At 42.9% G+C, this 18,201-nt stretch overlaps 1 protein-coding gene across 3 annotated transcripts in view; it reads right to left on the bottom strand.

The window, feature by feature from the left end:
- ARHGEF12 (Rho guanine nucleotide exchange factor 12) overlaps nucleotides 1–18,201 on the bottom strand; it is a 70,295-nt gene that overhangs the window by 37,100 nt on the left and 14,994 nt on the right. For 2 of the 3 annotated variants that reach the window (XM_062617639.1, XM_062617640.1), the window contains exons 2-3: nucleotides 2,004–2,027; nucleotides 1,186–1,274 (exon numbers count right to left, since the gene is read on the bottom strand). In XM_062617639.1, coding sequence (XP_062473623.1) covers nucleotides 1,186–1,274; nucleotides 2,004–2,027 — 113 coding nt within the window. Of the gene's footprint in view, nucleotides 1–1,185; nucleotides 1,275–2,003; nucleotides 2,028–13,538; nucleotides 14,069–18,201 lie in introns of those variants that run through there. The other variant, XM_062617641.1, reaches the window with a different exon arrangement.

The raw sequence follows: 18,201 nt of genomic DNA, 5'->3' as shown, positions 1-18,201 counted from the left end.
CAAGCACAGTTAACAGTGGCGCCAGGTAACAGCTCTCCAAATTGCAGTGTTTTCCATCAAATTAAGATTAGAGGATTCCTGAAGTTTGGTTCTGAAGAAAACAAATTCCTTCTACAAAACAGGTTCATAACCTGAGACCTCCCCCAGCTTTTCCCACCCTGAAATAGTCTCACATCACTTTTTCCCAAGGATAAAGCAAAAGACAAGCACTAATTCAGGGGCTCTCCCTTATGGGATTCTTTTTTTAACCAACATTAAAAGCCCATCTATTTTGTGCACGCTAGGTAGGAGTCATGCAGCTGGTGGCAGAAAGCATTAAGGAACAGGATGTTTTATAAACATGAGCTTCAAGTGTCTGGTGCAAAAAAACACATTCTACAAGTTCTACCACCCTTCCATTCAACTCTCGTGTCTTCCGCAAGCCCCAGGGAAAAGACTGGGCTGAAAGCACAATGCAGAGACATGAAAAACATGTATTGCATGGGGCCAGGAGGCTCTGACAAGAGCCTGTCATGCATTTCATGAACACACACAGTAGTCACTGGGTTAGTGTTTCAGAGAGAGAATGAAGACTCCCTGCATGCATCCTAATTTCCAAGCCAGCACTGGACAGGCTGACTGAACTGGCCCTAATTAAACCTTTTGGAAGGTTAAAAAAGCCATAGGAGAGCATATCCATTAAAATTAGATGTTTTGTCTTCAAATGTATCATGTTGGGAAGTACAAAGTCACTGGACAAGTGACAGAGAAGGATCAAAATCCACTAAGGCTAAAAAAAACCCCAAACAACAAAACCTCAACAAGGAGTACCAGTCCTAGTTGAGCCTGTAACAGCTCCATGAACTAAATGATCTAAATGAACTCAAGTAAAATGGCCAAAAGAACTACCCACAACTAATGACAGTATTTGCCTACTGAAATTTCAGCCGGCCCTCTCTGAAACAGGAAGCAGTGACAATTTTTCACTGGTATCATTGATCTAGGTTTATTCTTGCACAGTTAACAGCTGCTGTGTAGATGTGCATGTTTAAAAGCAAGCCCATATGCATTTCAATGCCCACACGCTTCAAAAAGGCTTTGCAATCGCGGAACGACGCAAGTGGGGAAACCACATTTGTTGACACGATTTGGATTTAATCCCTATTCGCAGTTCAGATTTTCCCCTGTGAAGTTTTAGGACTTTACCTGTGGGATCAAAGTCGTGGGTACTACTGCAGCGCTCGACCTTCTGCTTCTTGTCAGCTGGAGACTCTCTGCTCAGAATGCTGCCGTGTCTGTGTCAAACCAAAGCAGAGGATCCTGACTACCGGATCGCAGAAGCACTGCCTAACTGGTGAGGAGCTTGGAAATAACCTCGTCTAGTTCTGTTTGCTAAGGAGGAATTCAGATGGGAACACATGCATTAAGTTCACTTAAAATATTTATTCCCAGACTGAATTCAAGCGGCAAAATGATCTCCCTCACCATCCTTGGGAGCGTATCCAGGTAACAGTGTCATTAACCTTCCAAATTAGTAATAGTAAGCGCATTCTCTTTCCTATTCAACACCAGGCCATGTTTCATTTTCAAAGCAAAATAAATGCAAGCTCCATAGAACTGGGAAACCTCCTGAAATCTTCACTCCACCTCCTCTCCCAGCAAACCTCAATGAGCTTTGGATGCAGAAATTAAACACTTAGAATACCCCCTCAAAGGAAGCGTTGGTGCATCATTCAGTAACAGAGTGTCACTTTCTCTGACCATCTCAAATCTCAGGTAAGACAACCTGCCAGTGTCCATAACAGAAATGCAAGTGGTAACACTATGCCATGTACTTTAAGCGCACCACCAAGTATATTTTTGGCACCCTGTCCCAATCTGGATATTAATTTCCTACACACGTAATGGGTACTGCTATCTGTGTACATTTTAGGTTTTCTTTTTCTCTTAAAAGCATTCCTCCTTCAAAAATGCTGTATCATAACTTGCAATACAGATAAAAAAGTCAAACATCAGTAACTCACCTTGTAGGTTTTTTGAGAGGAAACCTGAAAAGAAAGAAAAGAACAGAAGTTTAGTGACCTTTTTTTGTTCCACAGGATTACATCTGATATCAACACTAATGCTTAAATATACAAACAGTTATATTACACTTCTCTAATACCTTCACAAGAGAACAAGCCTCTTTTTGTTCTTCTACCTCAGCTAATTACTAGTCCATTTACAACTGATTCAACTGGGTAAAGAATTATTATCAGTACGCTTAAGGTTTCAAACAGAACTAAGAACAGAAATCTGTGAGCTCACATTCAGCATCTAGTAGCTTGCTCGCACTTTGTACGTAAGTGCAGCTCATGGGTCACCTTCCTCTCCTTACAACTAGTTCCATACACTAAAAATTAACATAGCTTCTTTGTCCTGCTGATGGAGTGAGTACCTGGTACCTATTGAAGGTCCAAACTCCAACTGAAAATCCTCCTATAGCTGAGACATTCCAGTTGTCTCCCTCCTATGTGGGTTCTGTGGTATATATATAAAGGAGCTCATGATGCCATCTCCTCCTAATAAGATCTTACTATTTACATGAAACTATGAATTTGCCATCTTTGAGACCAGCACAATAGAGTAAAGTTAACTTGAAATTATATTAAGTATTCCAAATATTATTACCAGGACACAGAGATAACACAATAACACAAATCCAGTTACATGGAGAAGGAAGCGTATATGCATTTAAATAAGGAAAAGATGTGAGACTTCTGAAACCAAGATTTTATTTCTCTTGAATTACCATATAAAAATGACAGAGCAAGGCGCATACCACCCAGCTTAAGGCACCAACTTCTGCTTTCATAAAGCAGAAGTAGCTTTTTCCCAAAACTCTTAAGAAGTTTAGCTCCATTCCTCTTTGTTCCATGTTTTTAGATCCTTCGGTTGGAAAGCAATGTAAAAATTTAGAGCTGTGTAAAAGGACAGATAATTTAAGTCACTTTTTGTTCTAAACGAAGACATCCAAAGTTATTATAGCTAATAATTTCCTATTATACACATTCTAGTTCTCCTTGCTGCATTGCGTTTCTCCTATTTATACAGATTCTCCAAGAAGCAATGGGGTGAGGGTGAGAGGAAGGCAGAGAAAAAAATTGCAGCAAAAAGAAACCTATAATCTAATACTTTTTATTTTTTTAATTTAGCTTGGTTTAAGCAGACTTATTTGGTAAAAAACACCAGTCCCATGTTAAGCCTGTTAGAACGACACAACAATCAGTGCAGGATTGTCCCCCACACACCACCTCCATACTCAACTGAGCTTAAGCAATGACCCTGTCCAACAACTGGTCCAACACGCAGAACCAACCCATTCTCCAAGAGCATTTCAGAGCATTACAACAGCAGATTCCTCGAGCACCACCAAGATGACTGCCCCAAATGCACACCTCATGTTTTAAGCTCCTTTCTCCAAAGGAGGGGCACCTTGTTCACCTATTCACCTACTCCTTTTTCCTCGATAACTAGATAGCGAGTGGCACAGCCAGAAATAGCACAGTCTTAAAGCTACAGTAAGTCCCTTCCCATTACCTGAAAAACATAACTGGATACACAGCAGAAGTACTCAACTTAATCCCTTACTTTGAATAATAGGGAGTCCATGAAATGCGTGTACACCCAAAGCGCTGGCCAGCTCACACATGCCAATCCCCTATGCAAACATGCACTAGCACGGCAACTCTGACACGAACACCTGGTGACACATTAGGCAAGTGAAATTAAAATGTTGTCTGACTATTACTGAAAATAATTACACACATCAAGGCACTTGCCATCTTTTAGATAACAGCATCGAATTCAGGTGACGTTCAGTAACAGCTTCAAAATTAAGGGGATAAATAGGGCCTTCGATTACATGAGCCTTAGCAACCTATGGGTAAAGCTAAAGCAAGCTAAAGTATAGAGGTTACTTAATTGAAGGAAAAGATTACATACAGACCCTATAAGAAGTAGTAGTCCTCTTTACTCCTCCCCATAAAAAGCACTATTTTAATCTTAGAAGCCTGGGAAATCCACTCTGATTCAAATTCAGGCCTCTCCTCATTCTGCTCTACCTGCAAAGCCAGATCCTTTTAGCATTCAGCCCTCCCATTTACAAGGTTTGGCCAGTAAAACACTGCTTTATGCAAGACAGACACCATGCATCCCAAAGCAAAGCAAGCAAGTCATCTCAGGCCAACCTTACCCCACCTGAACACTGTACAGTGAACAGACGCAGTAGTAATCAAGTGTTTCATTGAAAAGCAAAAAAGGAGAAGAAGGGATCCAGGAAAGACAATCTATCGTCCCTCCACTGAGGCAGGAAAAGGTGCTTGAGATTAATTATACCCCTATTTTTATCTAATGCACTTGAACTTTTGAGCTGCATAGAGTCTTACCAATACTAACAAATGTTTTAATGAAGCATTTAAGTGAAAACCTTCATCCCATAGTGTTTCTTATCAGGCACCCAGAATTCCAAGCTTACGCTCCTGCAGCAAAAGAAACCGTTGACGAGTAAAATCAGGTCGGTTCACTGGTGTACCATTTTGGCTGGTCCAGAGCTATTTGCTCAAGGATGAAGCGCAAACGTTCTATTTTAGATGTCTAGAAAGTTGTATAAAATCCTCCTACTTATAATGGACTTCTGACAATTATTTAGAAAGAAAACCCTGAAATTTCTCATATGTAACGGCACTGGAATCATCATGAGTTTTTTCCGTGCTTCGACATTAATGTTGACCATAGAAGTCCCACTGTGTGGGTGCCAAACCCCCCCAGCTTCCCAGTCTGAGGCTGTAACTGTGCTGTAACTGCACCTCAGCCCACACAGCCAGCACTAGCCAGGAGCCGGCCAGCTCTGAAGCATCCCCATTGCAGTGATGCTGAGAACCATTGGGAGGGACACCCCAGCGCAGACCTGGGGTATCAGAAGCACAGTGCTCCATCCCCTCCAAACCCCTGGCCCGCTGCTGTGGAGCGCGGCACACTGGGAATGACTCCCGGAAGCCCTGGAGCCCCTTGGCCACCGGCCAGCTTCCTGTGTTTCTCTCTTCTGCAAGGCAGGGAGGGAGGGAGGGACGCGGTGGGGAAGCGGGGCAGGCAGCAGGTCACCACTGCAGCAAAGCCTCTCGGGCACACGCAGTGTGTTGTCCGGAGGCGGTGAGGCTGAGGGAGCTCCACATGCTTTAGTTCAGCAGTATTCCATTAAGCCAATGCTGCAGGAAGGGATGGGCTTTGGCCAGATAGGCTGGAGATGAAGCTCCCCAGATCCCCCAGAAAAACTCTCCTCCCAGACCTGAAATTATTCCAGGCCACCGAGTTATGAAATCACAGGAATGATGAAGATGGAAGAGTCAGCTGAGCTAAGACTACAACTGTGATGTAACATCCGTGGTTAGCCAGACAGCAGGGAGCACTCGGTGGAGAAGTTCCTTCCCGTTTTCCAGTCTCCTGCCTGAGGAGAACCCAGCATTTCTTGATTTGCTGAAGACATTATTCAGTTCCCAAACACCGAATCACTTGTATGCTACAGCAGAAAGCAGAACAAAAGTGGATGGAGCGCAGTCAAAGAACACAGAAGAGCTCCCATGAGTTTACCCAGCAACTGTTTCCGTTTCAGTCTTCACTCTGAAACAGCATTAAGTTTGGAAGTAGCACTGAAACCCCCCCCGTTTTATAGTATTCGGCACTACGTATAACATGCAAAACGTGTTTCACCTACTGCTGTAAACACCATGCAAGCTGAAGGCACAGCAGGGTGCGGTTAACAGCTGGAGACTTACTTCCAAATCTAGCTGGCAAGTTGAGGCTATACGATAAAACCCTGTAGACATTTTGCCTGATAACTGATGAACATCAGCACATTCCCAAACAAGTTGTTCCACTCTCCCAAATACCGGCACCAACAAAAAGCCAAGTCGCATTTTGTCTTTAAAATACTGGGTCAAATAATTTAAGTCATTTAAATGCATCAAATTACTGAAAGTATGTCTCGGTCGTCATGCTGCATGAGGGAAATCCATTTAGCGTAAAGCCAAGGGAGAGGAATACACCTACAGCATGGATTAAAAATCATACTTCTCCAAGTTAGCTCACACATGCATGCACCATTCAGGACGGGCCCAGTGCCTGCAGCCAAAAAGAGAGGTTTAAGACCTAATGTGTCAAAACACAGCAGAGCGAGGAAGGATTCCCAGCTTCCAACAGTACAAAGCATTCCATTCTAGCCCAGGAGGTTGAAAATATATCTGACCATAAATAGCACAGCGTTCAGATAACCATGTTGGGTTTTTGTCCTCCCGTACTAAAATATTGCCAGAACTCAAGTAGCTGCTATCTCAAAAACTGATCAAAGACAAAAATATTTAGATTCAGAAGAGGGCCCCAACCTTGGAAATATTTATTCATGTGCCTAACTTTAGTCCCATTTACTTCAGCAGAACTACTCACATGCCTGAAATGAAGCCTGTGTGTGTTTGCACCGTGCAAGTAGAAATTACTCCAACTCGTGCCGAGATGAGTAAGAAATATTGTGAAACCCATACAAAAGACAACAGCCAAAAACTGCTTGCTTGACAGAACTAATCTTTAATTAGGAGATGAACAGTTGCAATAGAAGCTTCTTCGTTGCTTTATTAGCTTCATTTGAATAAGACGTTGCTTGTTACAGGCAAACCCTTTTCCAGAATCCTAAATCTGAAAGGAAAGCAGCAAACGCACCCCCCAACCACCCCAAACACAGGAGAGATGAGAAACATCACAGCTTCACTCACTCCTCTTTCTGACACATTTAGAAAGACAAGAGGAAAACCAAAGGTTAAGTCAAAGTCTGATCTACCACCCCACCCCCCCTCAACAAGAACCCCAAACTATGTCTACCTAAAATGACATCACCCTGCTTCAGGAGGTTTCCACCAAGTAAATTAGTCAATGAGTAGCCTTTTGCCAGCACCGCCTCCATGGATTATGGGGAAAAAGCAAGTTGTGTAACTTGCAGCCACGCTTCTGGAAGGCTGAGCCGGATTGTACTCTCCTCTTGCTCATACATACCCAATCAGAGCCTATAACTCGAAGAGCTGAAGTCTGTTCTTGGGTGACAGTTAAATTTCATGACTACTTCTATTGCATCCAGTGCTTAGAACTCCTTCAGCACCCATTAAGCTTCATTTTCAACACCCTGCACTGACAGTCGTCAGAAAAAAGGCTACATTTTCTGTCTAAATGTCTAAACCTAGCAGGTTTAACTAAGTGCCTTGAAAGCACAGCAAGCATGGATGCCTTAAATGCCATTCTGCAGATAATTCCCAGAATTTCATCTTGAAAGAGATGGGAAGAAAGGAAACAAAAGGTCTGGTTTCCCAGTTTGCAGATGCACATATCCACCAGAGCAGCTCTTTGCAGGGCTTAAAAGCCCTGAGAAAGGTATTATGGGAGAGTGCTGACATGACCTGAACAAAAGCAGTACCAACGTGACCTTAATATAGAGCTAAAGGCAGTCTTCTGTCACAACAAAAAGGGGTAGACATGTTCTGTATAGGACAGCGGCTGAGTAAAAGGAACTGATGAGATAGCAAATGACAGGCGGATAGAGAGAAACACAGATGCAGCAAGTGGGCAACTATTAGCAACCAAGAAAAAACGCAGACAGAAGTCTGCCATTTCACTGTACTGCCCACAAACAGCAGCTGGAACCACATCAGCTATTCTGTGGACAGCACTGATTCAACGCAGCAAGTCTGTTTTCCTTCGCATTAACCCACTTAAAGAGCAGTTTTATGCAATGCCATCTTTTCCTCATATCAAAGTACATAAGGCTCAGCAAACCACAGAGTTTTCTTCCTCAAAAAAACCCCCACTGCATACCGATGGCAACAGACTGCAATGTGAGGTGTGGAGAAGCAGCGAGGCTGAAGATGAGATGCAAACAGCGTGGATTCCTGGGAGCTGTCAGAGCCTACGGACAGATCCTATGAACTCATAGCAAGTGCACAAGGAGGCGAAACCGAGCTAGGCAATAAAAGGTTCCATGTTATTTTTGTAGGAGGCCAAGGCAGCAACCACAGCTGACGCAATGACTCATGGAACAATCCTTCGTGGCATTATTAGCCTTACATTACTGACAGCCTTGTGAACAGGCCTAGCTACTGCCTTCTGAGACGGAACATAGTGAAGTGACTGGAGAGCCCATAGAGATAACACCTTCTGTGTCAACTCCACGCAGTTCTCCACCTTCTAAACATCCATAGTGACTCCAGAGTTGAATTTACCGTAATAAATACCTCCAACTCGGTCAATGTTGCACTGCTTTCCTGGCCCACCAATGCTTCTATCCATGACTAGAATATGCCATTCAATCCTCCTTTTAGGTTAGAAAAGGCAGAGTAGTCAATACAGCCTGTCAACACACTTCCCGATGGATCAATATCATGATCAGTGCAAGGGACCAGCGCTATAGCAACCAACAGTGCTGAGTTAAGCACTTGGTGCAAACTAGGTTAAGATCAATTTGATAAAAATCAAGGGAGAAAACAATAAGGCCTTTCCACAAGCCTGGAAATCTAGCAGGTTTCTGATGGCCTCTAAGAAGACAAGGTCAGGACTGCAAGAGGAAGGTACTTCCACAGGGAAAGACCATGCCACTGGTGCTACTTGCCATCACAGGGATGCTTCCTCTTTGAGCTTAAAATAAATATATAACTATATAAATATAGATGTATCTTTCATTCTTGCAGTTAACTGGAGAGCTATTCCAGGTGAGGGATTCATTGAGAGGGATGAAGAGAAGGCAGCAAGAAAAGAGAAGTCTTCTTCACAAATCAGATTACAAGAACACGGAGATTTTGCCTCCGAACGAGCGGTGCATGGAATTTCCTGATGATACTGGCAGTATCCAAATGAACACTGCTCTCTGTGGAAGACACTCCTTCACAGGTAGATGTGACCAGCGCTAAAAGGAGCTTGCAACAGTGTCTGTTAAACAGATGAAATGAAAGTCCATGAAGAAAAATGACAAGCAGGGTACTTTGAATACACTACACCCAACTGCAGTTCTTTCCTTAGCATCCTTTGGCTGTAAAACTTCCAGATGGAAAGGGTTTCTATTTCTCTATGAACAGTAATGTCTGGAAAGGGTAGAAGAAAAGCATCTCTCGAGAAGTTTCATCCACAGTTCAGTCATTCAGTCCCAGCCCAAGCAAGTGCCTCAGCTATTTTCCATGACACAAGCACTTGGATTTTTCCAAGAGCTGATGTCAGGGCTTTTCATGGAGAAAGAACTGCATTTACAGGGCAAGCAAGGAAGGAGGGCTTCCCCAGCAGCTATTCTCAATGTGGCCTTTGTGTTGCTCTGCTGCTGAAGCCAGGACCCTGCAAGAACTTTTAGTCCCTGCAGAAACTCTACAAAGGGGAGGGGACAGAGACAGTTCCAGCAGCCAGTACTGTTCTTCCACTCCTGACTGACTTCCAAGGCTCAGAACCATCAGCTTTCCATCTACAGGGCCTGAAGTTACAGCCTTTTAAGACAAGGACACCTATTGTTTAGTATCTCTACAACGGGGAAGAAGCAAACTAAAACTGGGGAGGGGGGGACAGTGGCAGAGAACATAAATAAAACCAAGTTGCTCATTTCCCCAATGCTGCTTTGACATTCAGCCTAAAAGCAAGATTTAAGCAATAGGGATGCTGTTTGCCCACAGAATGGAGTTCAGAGCAGGAATAAACTCGGTTCAGAAACCGATGAAGAACAGAGGTTGTCAAATCACAGGTGATTTCCTCCTACTTTCCACACACGACTGGTTGCAAGTCACTAAATCTGTCCGTTTCCACCATGAGAAAAGAAAAACTGACATGTTTGAAATGGAAAAAGATGAAATGAATTAAATACCAGAAAGACTGAAAAAGACCTGCAGAAACTGTTATAATAGCAAAAATTGCAGCATGCAGAAGAGAAACGCCCACTGTTTGTTCACTTGCTGCAAGCTCTCATTGCATGAGCCACTCAGCAGAACTGACCAGGTTCAGGCGAAAAGTGAAGCCTTGTGATTTCAAAGTCATAACCCAATTGTCCCACTTATTTAAGCAGGCGATAGATAAACATTCCCAAGCATAGCAAACGCAAGCAGCTGAAATACCCACAGTTTGGCCATACTAAAGGAGCTCCGAAATAGCCCTTTTCTCCACATTTTCACATCATCTTGGCAACCTTAGCTTCAGCTGTTCACGGAGGGGGAGGAGGGAAGCACAGAACACATGTGCTCCAATGCAGTTTTCCTTTCTGAAGCTCATTTTCATCACTCCCTTTGCCCCCAGACTGCTCCTCTATGGAAGGAATCAACCGAAGCAAGGAGGCTTCTTGCGCAGACAGGGTGCGGCAGTCCAAATGAACCTGCCTCCCTAAACTGGAGCTAATTACGGGGAAATGAAATGTTTGCTTTGCTTGCCAATAACTGCAACGCAGAACTGGCTCAATGGAAGCAGCCCTACCCCCCCGCCTCCCCACCACCACTCCTCCTACACGGGCGTCTGGAAAAGCTTTCGAGTTCGAGGCACAAAAATCAAAGCAAGAGACAAAGGAAGGAGAGTGCTGCGCCGGAGAATCTGATTTCCCTACAGCAACCTACAGCCATCGAGTGCCACGGCATTTGCTTTCACCCGCCGCACGCACAAGGGCCCGGAGATCACTCGTGGTGCCCCAGCGTGTCAAGCAGTGTTTGCATGTCATTAGGCACACAGCCTAGTTTCCTTATTAATGCCATACCTAGCTTGTGGTTGTTATGAACCAGCAACGAGACTAGTGTGGAAACAGTTCTTAAAAACAGCAAAAGACAGCAATTAGAAAGGGAGGAGAAAAAGAAAAACCAACACACTGTGCACGTAATACAACTGGAAATGTAGCTTTCAAAGCACCCTAACACTAACTCCAATTACCCAGCTTTAAGTTTTGCAAATATATGTACAAGGTTCAGAGCCACATTTGAATATTTGGCCCAGAGTTCACATCTCTGGCAAGTAAGGAGTACAGCTGCCTGGCACAGGGGCACCCCACCTCTACAGCTTGTAACTAATACATGTAGCTGGGGTGCAGAAAGCACCCACATTAAGATGTATTTGCTATTCCTCCAAGGTGTGTTTCAAAGACCCAAGAAGGCTGCGTTGTTCCTTCACTTCCCTTGTTTTCAGGGTCATATTCGCCTGTCTAGAAATCCAACGCCAACACTTCAAACCCAGGACCTGCCTGCTCATCAGAACTAGGAATTTATCAGTTCAAAGCTAAGGAGGCACTCACCCAAAAAAGCATTTTCAGCCCTGCCTTTCCTTCTCCCACCCAGCCGTGGACCTTTGGTCAAACACCACCCATTCTGCATGGGATGTGCAGACAGCATTCACCCTCATGACCTCTGCAAAGCTTCTAAATATTTGCCAGCCGCAATAAACTAATTTACAGCTAATATGTCTTAAACTACCCAAAGGCAAAGTGCTCCCAGTGGCCTAATTTACACCAGGGAAAAACTGAATACACCATTTTACAGAGGAAAGCTGAGAGAGGACCAAGAAATCATTACCACATTGTTGCTTAACCTGTAGAGTGTATTATTAGCTCTTAATCCTTCGCAACTTCCAATCTAGCTAATTCTGCTGGTGAAGTTGCACTCATGTAGAGGGAAACACCAAAGGCAACAGAAATCTGAGCTATTTAAGACAAAAAATATGCAGCTAATTGACTATTTCACCTTATTTGCTTCAACATCTCCCAAGAGGGTTTCTATCCCAGCACTGACTCATGTTTTAAAAGGAACCATGGAAAGTTTCTCAACCATGCATCTGAGTTTGTCAAAGTTTACAAAAAGGGAAATATGTGATGTAAACTGAATGACAAAGAGATTAGCAACACTTGGTACTAAAGTTAAAGCTGTCTTAGTTATTTATATGGTCGAAGAAAAATAAAGAGTCTTCTGTGATATGCAAACCTATTCTTTCTCCCCTGAAATGTAGGTCTCGCCTATAAAGCACAAGACAAAAGATGCACATAGCACACATTGCATGAGAAGGAGAAAAATCTACACAGGCATTCATGGCATGCTTTGCTCCTTCACATTTCGTCTTCCCCCTTCATCTAAATTACAGGATAAATCCAGCAAGACCAACTGCAAAGGACTGGAGCAGAACACAGGATTAGGATTTCACAGCAAATCTAGGCCCTCTTTCTTCTACTAGAAAATGGAAGAGAAAAAAGCCAGTAGCAAAGCTATGGTACTTGTAAAATGGCTCAAGATCCTGAGAACAGTATGTGAGTCAACTGCATTGCTATTAACAGACTTCTGAATATGTTTGTATTAGTATTTTCCTCTTGGGTCTCTTAAACTAAAAAATACAAGGAGAGAAAACCACATTTAAGCAGGAAACCTACCAGCTGCTATAAGGCCATGGCATCAGAATTCCTCAAGACATGTGGCTGCAGTATAGAGATAACCTAGCTATGAGAAATATCAATACCAGCTTTGATTTCCCCACCTGCTTCACTTCGAGCAGTTCTTGGTACCTCCTCCTCATATAGGCACAATACTGAGAACTGCCCATTCTCACTGCCTTTGGTGAGAGCAGAGCTTGCAGTAACTTGTCACTCTGTATTTTAGACAGTTACCTCTTTATGTGAGAGCCATCTACAGCGCTGGAGAATGAGCATCTGTCCACTTTATAGCACATCCACTCAAAAAAAGGCTTTTTACACATACACTTTCTACATCCACATGTATATGCAAAAACCAAATTCCCCAGCAGCAACCAGCATCTCGCAGCCCTTCTACGTTTAATCCTCATACCCAACATTAGCAGAAACTACTGCAAATACAGAGAAGTCTCTCAATGGCTATCCCTAGGTTTACGCTGTCTCAGTTCTGCACCAACAGTACTGTGCAGACCATCATTATGACTACCCTCTACTGATACAATTTGCTTAATCTTTAGAATACTTTAGAATAAAATAAAGGGGGGGGGAAGGAGGAGATTTGATCAGTGAAAAACACATTCAGGAAGAAAACACCACTGAAAACACTCCAAGATGGTTTCTTGAACACTAATGGGTAATTTAACATCAACACACATAAAAATATCAGATCATTGAAAATCACATTCATTTAGACTGCAAAAGCTGGTGAGAAGGTTCTGCTAACATGCTGGTATGCAATTCAGCGTTGGGAAATGGAAAGAAGGTAGTGCTGCCAGCATCTACATCTGAGGCATCTTTCCTAGCTGTCAAAACCTTTGTTCTTGAGCTGAAATACCAAGGCACAGATTTCTGCAGCAAGCATATTTAATTGTCTGTTTTTACAATGAAAATATAGGAGAGTAACAAAGGTTCACATAGCAGCTATTAAAAGAGAAAAAAATTAGAATAACATTCCCCCACCCACCCTTTCACCAACACATACTAAAGGAAAAACCTTTTTTCTCTTCCCTGCATTAAAGGAAGCTATTTTCAGATCTTTCAGTATATTTCTATGTCACAGAGTAGGAACAAAGACAGATATTACCTGTTTCACAAGACAAAGTCATCTGAACAGGGAGATGCCAAAGGCCCATTTCCAGGGGGAGTACACTGAGACCAAGTCCTCTCCAAGGAGTTCAAGCTACCCCTCTTGGAAGCTTTCTCTTTTTTTCACGCTTATCCGATGTCCTTGAGAGGCATCTGCCTGATTGTTTCACTGGCCACTTGAGGGAAGGGAAGAAACTCCACCTCTTTTCTCCCACCTCCTCCCAACCACCATCAGCTGTGGCCCAAAGCTGCGCTGCTAATGGACGCACAGATAACAGCATCCACGTACATCCCACATATGCATATATGGGAGACTGCATACAACGAGAAATTAGAGGAGAGCTAGGATTTTAAAATCTAGCATTTCCAACTCTCCTGAGGGACAGAACAATATATGCCTATATATGTATTTATGCACACACAATACACAGATATCTACATTCTGTATGTACTATATGTATGTACATGTCTATATACACATATGCATGTGCATGCATGTTATTAAATGGGATCACTGATCAAAGAAACTGCATCACACAAGACACACGAACAAAGGAGAGGCATAGGGCAGAGAGATTTTTCTCCTTCGATCCACTTCCAGCCTGTTACACTCTGCCACATAACGTATTTTGTTTTCAGGCATCCTGAAAACACCCGACCACCGCGGCACCTGAAAAGCACACAGGCTCAGAGAAACAGAGCCTCTGGATTGTTTTAGGAGAGAAGAGGGCAGGAAAGAGGGTGAGAATGAAAGCATGCCTCTTTCTGTCAGCCGGGGAAAGAAAGTGGGAGGTCTAAACAGGGGGGCAAGGAGCTTACTGCTCTTCCAGCTTGTCTGACTGGTCAAGCCCTGGGGAAGAAGGATTGGAGGGTGAAGGGGCTGTTTTCTTTTTCTGCCCCAATAACCTAATTAAGTTGGTGAGCAGTGCTAGCGGGATAGAAATTTCTTCACGCTACACTGTCTGTTTGTGTTTGATTAATGTAAATCTTCCCAGGGCTCTAACCATGCCCCAGGCACTGCGATGCCTGGCTCTCCATTAACAAGCATCCCAGCCTGCACATACAGCAGGAGGAGACAGAAAGTAAGATCTCTATTTTAGCCTTTGCCATAAAAGCTCTCCAACTCTGCCAATATAATTTTTGGTGATTTCAATTACCATTCTTCAGAAAATTACACTTTTTTCCCCCAAAAATCATGGGGCCTATTAAAGATAAAACTGCAGCAAACTACTTAATGCATTAATAGCAGTTACTTTCTTTTGCATTTCCTTAGTTCTCATGACCAAATATTTTAGACTTACACTCACCACAACTTCTGTGCTTCCCAGTCCAATGCGTGCTGGTACCAAATATAATCTCCAAGCCACAACTGCATCAAGGCTACAATTACACAGCAGACAGGAAGCCAAAGAAATCAGCTCCTACCCCTATATCTCTGCGCTCCATGGTTCTAAGCATGCCATAATTTCCCAGCTAGAGCTTGTATTTTCCATGCTTCTATCTTTTCCAGTGGCATGCATTATCATTTTCTAAATAGTGGGAAGCTGCATTTCATTGGTCTGTATTTTGAAAGGTTTGCCCAACTCCTCATTTTCTAGGAATTTCACAAATCCAAAAAGAAAATGTCAGCTCTCAAAAAGAAAATGGTAACCAGAGGAAAGCAAAAAGCCCAGTACATAGCCAGCTACTCCGATACTCACAGGCCAGCACAGCCCTTCCTTACAGAGTCCTGGTATACGACCCAAAGGACAGGAGGAAAACAAGAAATAAGACCAGTACTTTCCTTAAGCCAACGTGGAATCACAAAGAGTTAAGGAAGCAAGGGAAAAGTCGTTGCAAATCCCAGAGCAGAGCTTCATACCCAGTTTATTCATGCCCGAGTGAGAATCACGTGCACCGAGCAGCCAGTGCTAAGGCATAAAGAGGGTGTCAAAACAGAGATATTTTTAAACCTGGATCACATTTTAAAACCAAGTATTTCCTAATGCTTCTCCCTAATGCTCCTCTATGAAGCGATACCCAGTGTATTACGTGATAATACATGATGAGCAGGCCAATATCCTTACTTTACTAAACTACATTTTACTTAAAACACTGTTGTTTCCCATTTCCTTCACTGCACAGAGGAACTTTACCAACTTCAGCAGTCCAAACAGCACGTTCCAACAAGCAGTGCTTGGAAGGGATGGTCAGACCCAGATCTGTCCCCCTCCATGGAAATCCACGTTCCCTAGCTGTGTGCCTCAGTTTACCCTTCAATAACACTGCATATTGCCCTCGTGGAGGGAAATACCATGAGTTTACAATATCTAAGTTGCTCTCTAATCATAAGAGCAAACACTGTAGAAGATTCCTTATTATATCCCCAAAAAACTCAAAATCCTCTCTTGCAATTTGCATGTAAAATACTTCATTTGAAACCTCTGAGGTCAGCGAAGAAATGGAGGACAGCAACAGGAATACGCCTGAAGGCTGGGTTATGCTTTTACTCCACAAGGGACATTTTCAATCCCCCTTCAACAAAAAAAATCTCTTCCTGGCATCACCACTTGGAAAAAGAAATGCATTTGTACCATGAAACACTCTTAAAGCTCCAGAAATAGATATTGCAGCCTTCTCGTCATTATTCCAAAGTCAAAAACACTCTGAGGAATCCAAATGAAACTTCAGTCTATCGGGAAAAGCATCAAGTAGAAAAAGGGATTTAAGCACAGGGTACGGAAACAGCACTTATGGAAAAGTACAATGAGAATGAACTCTGGAGCCTGTTTCATTTGTTCATTTCTTGCTCTAAGATTTCTTTCACACTGCAAAAAAGCCATATGGAAGGCTCCAGCATAAGTAAGCAGGGCCAGTCCTGATTGCTTCTTTCCTTCCATACTGAACTGCTGAAAGACCATTGCTTGCTAAAACACCAGCCACCTTTTGAAGCTTATTATGCCCAGACTCAAAATATCACAAAGGTGCTATGCATCACGACTTGAGGCAAAGATTTCTTACTTACGATGGGGAAGGGTATATAAATAACTGATTTTTAACAGGTTTATTATCCAGTGTGATCGCTGCAGGACTACACAGACCAGTCATGTAAGACCTGACTTCTGGAGGCAGGTTTTTTTTTGCTTATGCACATAATAAAACTTACAGTTTTTAAGTAGTAATTTTTATTAACATTTTTTCTCCAGCTTTTGGGAAAAAAGCAGCACAATGCATTCCTTTCAAGTACAAACCAATGCAGCTGCCAGGAAACAGTGTAAAAACAAGAGAGATCCAGGAATGGAAGCTTATATCTTGCTTCCTACTCTGCTTTCCCAGATTTCCTTCCCTCGGTACTCGCTCAGCCACAGGACGTAAGAAGAAAACAATCTGGAGGAAAATAATAATAACACTAAATCTTTGACCAAAAAAAAGCAAGTCTGGTGCAACCAGGTTTTGAGAAGAAATTAGAGGTAGCAAAGATAGAAGTAGGACTGTAGTGTCGCTATGTTAAATGCACAGATTTCTGCAGTTACCTGGACGATGGAAGGAAAGGAGCATTAGGGAAGAAAACACACAAAAGAGATTTCTTTTTTAATGATGTGGAAAGTGACATCTCTCCTAAGAGCACAGGAAAGATGGTAAAAAAGTCAGTAGATAACTGCTCCTTACGGAGCCAGATCTGTCCTTTTAGAAGTAGCGTAAGAAAATGTGAGACAATTAAATCAAATCAGTGCTTCTGAATTACCACACCACAAGTTACAAGCCTGCGTATTTCAGGTTTCACTTTCCAGAATTTTCCAATCTCTCTGTTCCATCGTTCCTCCTCAAGTGCCCGCAATCCTGGTCCCTGTTCCCTCCCTTGCACTCTACTGATTAAGGAACGCTTTGCTTCTTGCCCATATACAAACCACATGCCCTGCAAGCAACTTCTTGCTCAGTAACAGTACTAGCAGCTCTCAGCTGGTTAGGCTGGGATATGGTAAATATTTATGCAGAATTCACAGACCTTTACCCCAATAAGGAGCCAGGCATGGGAAAAGAACAGCTTCCCAGAGCTCCATAGAGCGGAAGCGAAGTGGTCCCCAAGGACAGGAGCCCACACCCCTGTGAAAAAAATACATGGAGCAGCAAGAAGAGTCCTGCATCTGATCACTACTGCTGCTGGTTGAATTTCTGCAACAAAACCTAAGGCTTTAACACACCAAACACTGAGCACCCCGTTTGCAGCTCAGCTGAAGAGGCAAATCTCACAATCTGGGGGAAGTTCGAAGTGGCAAGGATGAAGAAATCCAGTCTGAAATAGGATGTGGGATAGGGGGATACATGCATTTTTTGTCAATGAGTATCTAACATTATAACACGTTACATCAGTATACCAATAGCTTGCCAATGCACTTCCTCAGCCCCTAAAATCACAAACAAGAAGCAGAAAGGTTATTCCCCCATCAGAGTTCCTTAATACTTTATAGAGCCGTATGTTACAAGCAGTGACCCTCATTCTCTCCCTTTCATTCTGAGCTCAGGATGTTAATTTCTCATATTTTACACAAAGCCACCAAATCCATCCCAAGCATCTTAAATAAGTGGGAACTAGCAAGACTCCTATGCATTTTGAGAGAGAAAGTAAATATAACAGTACAGGGAAGAAGATATACAAGAAATCAGACATATTTCAACAAGCT

Source organism: Pezoporus occidentalis, unplaced genomic scaffold, assembly GCF_034315485.1.
Source record: "Pezoporus occidentalis ecotype Australia unplaced genomic scaffold, CSIRO_AGI_Poc_V1 ctg199, whole genome shotgun sequence".
NCBI classification, from domain to species: Eukaryota; Metazoa; Chordata; class Aves; order Psittaciformes; family Psittacidae; genus Pezoporus; species Pezoporus occidentalis.
The sequence above is the reverse complement of the archived record's forward strand: the minus strand, read 5'-3'. Positions and strand labels throughout refer to the sequence as shown.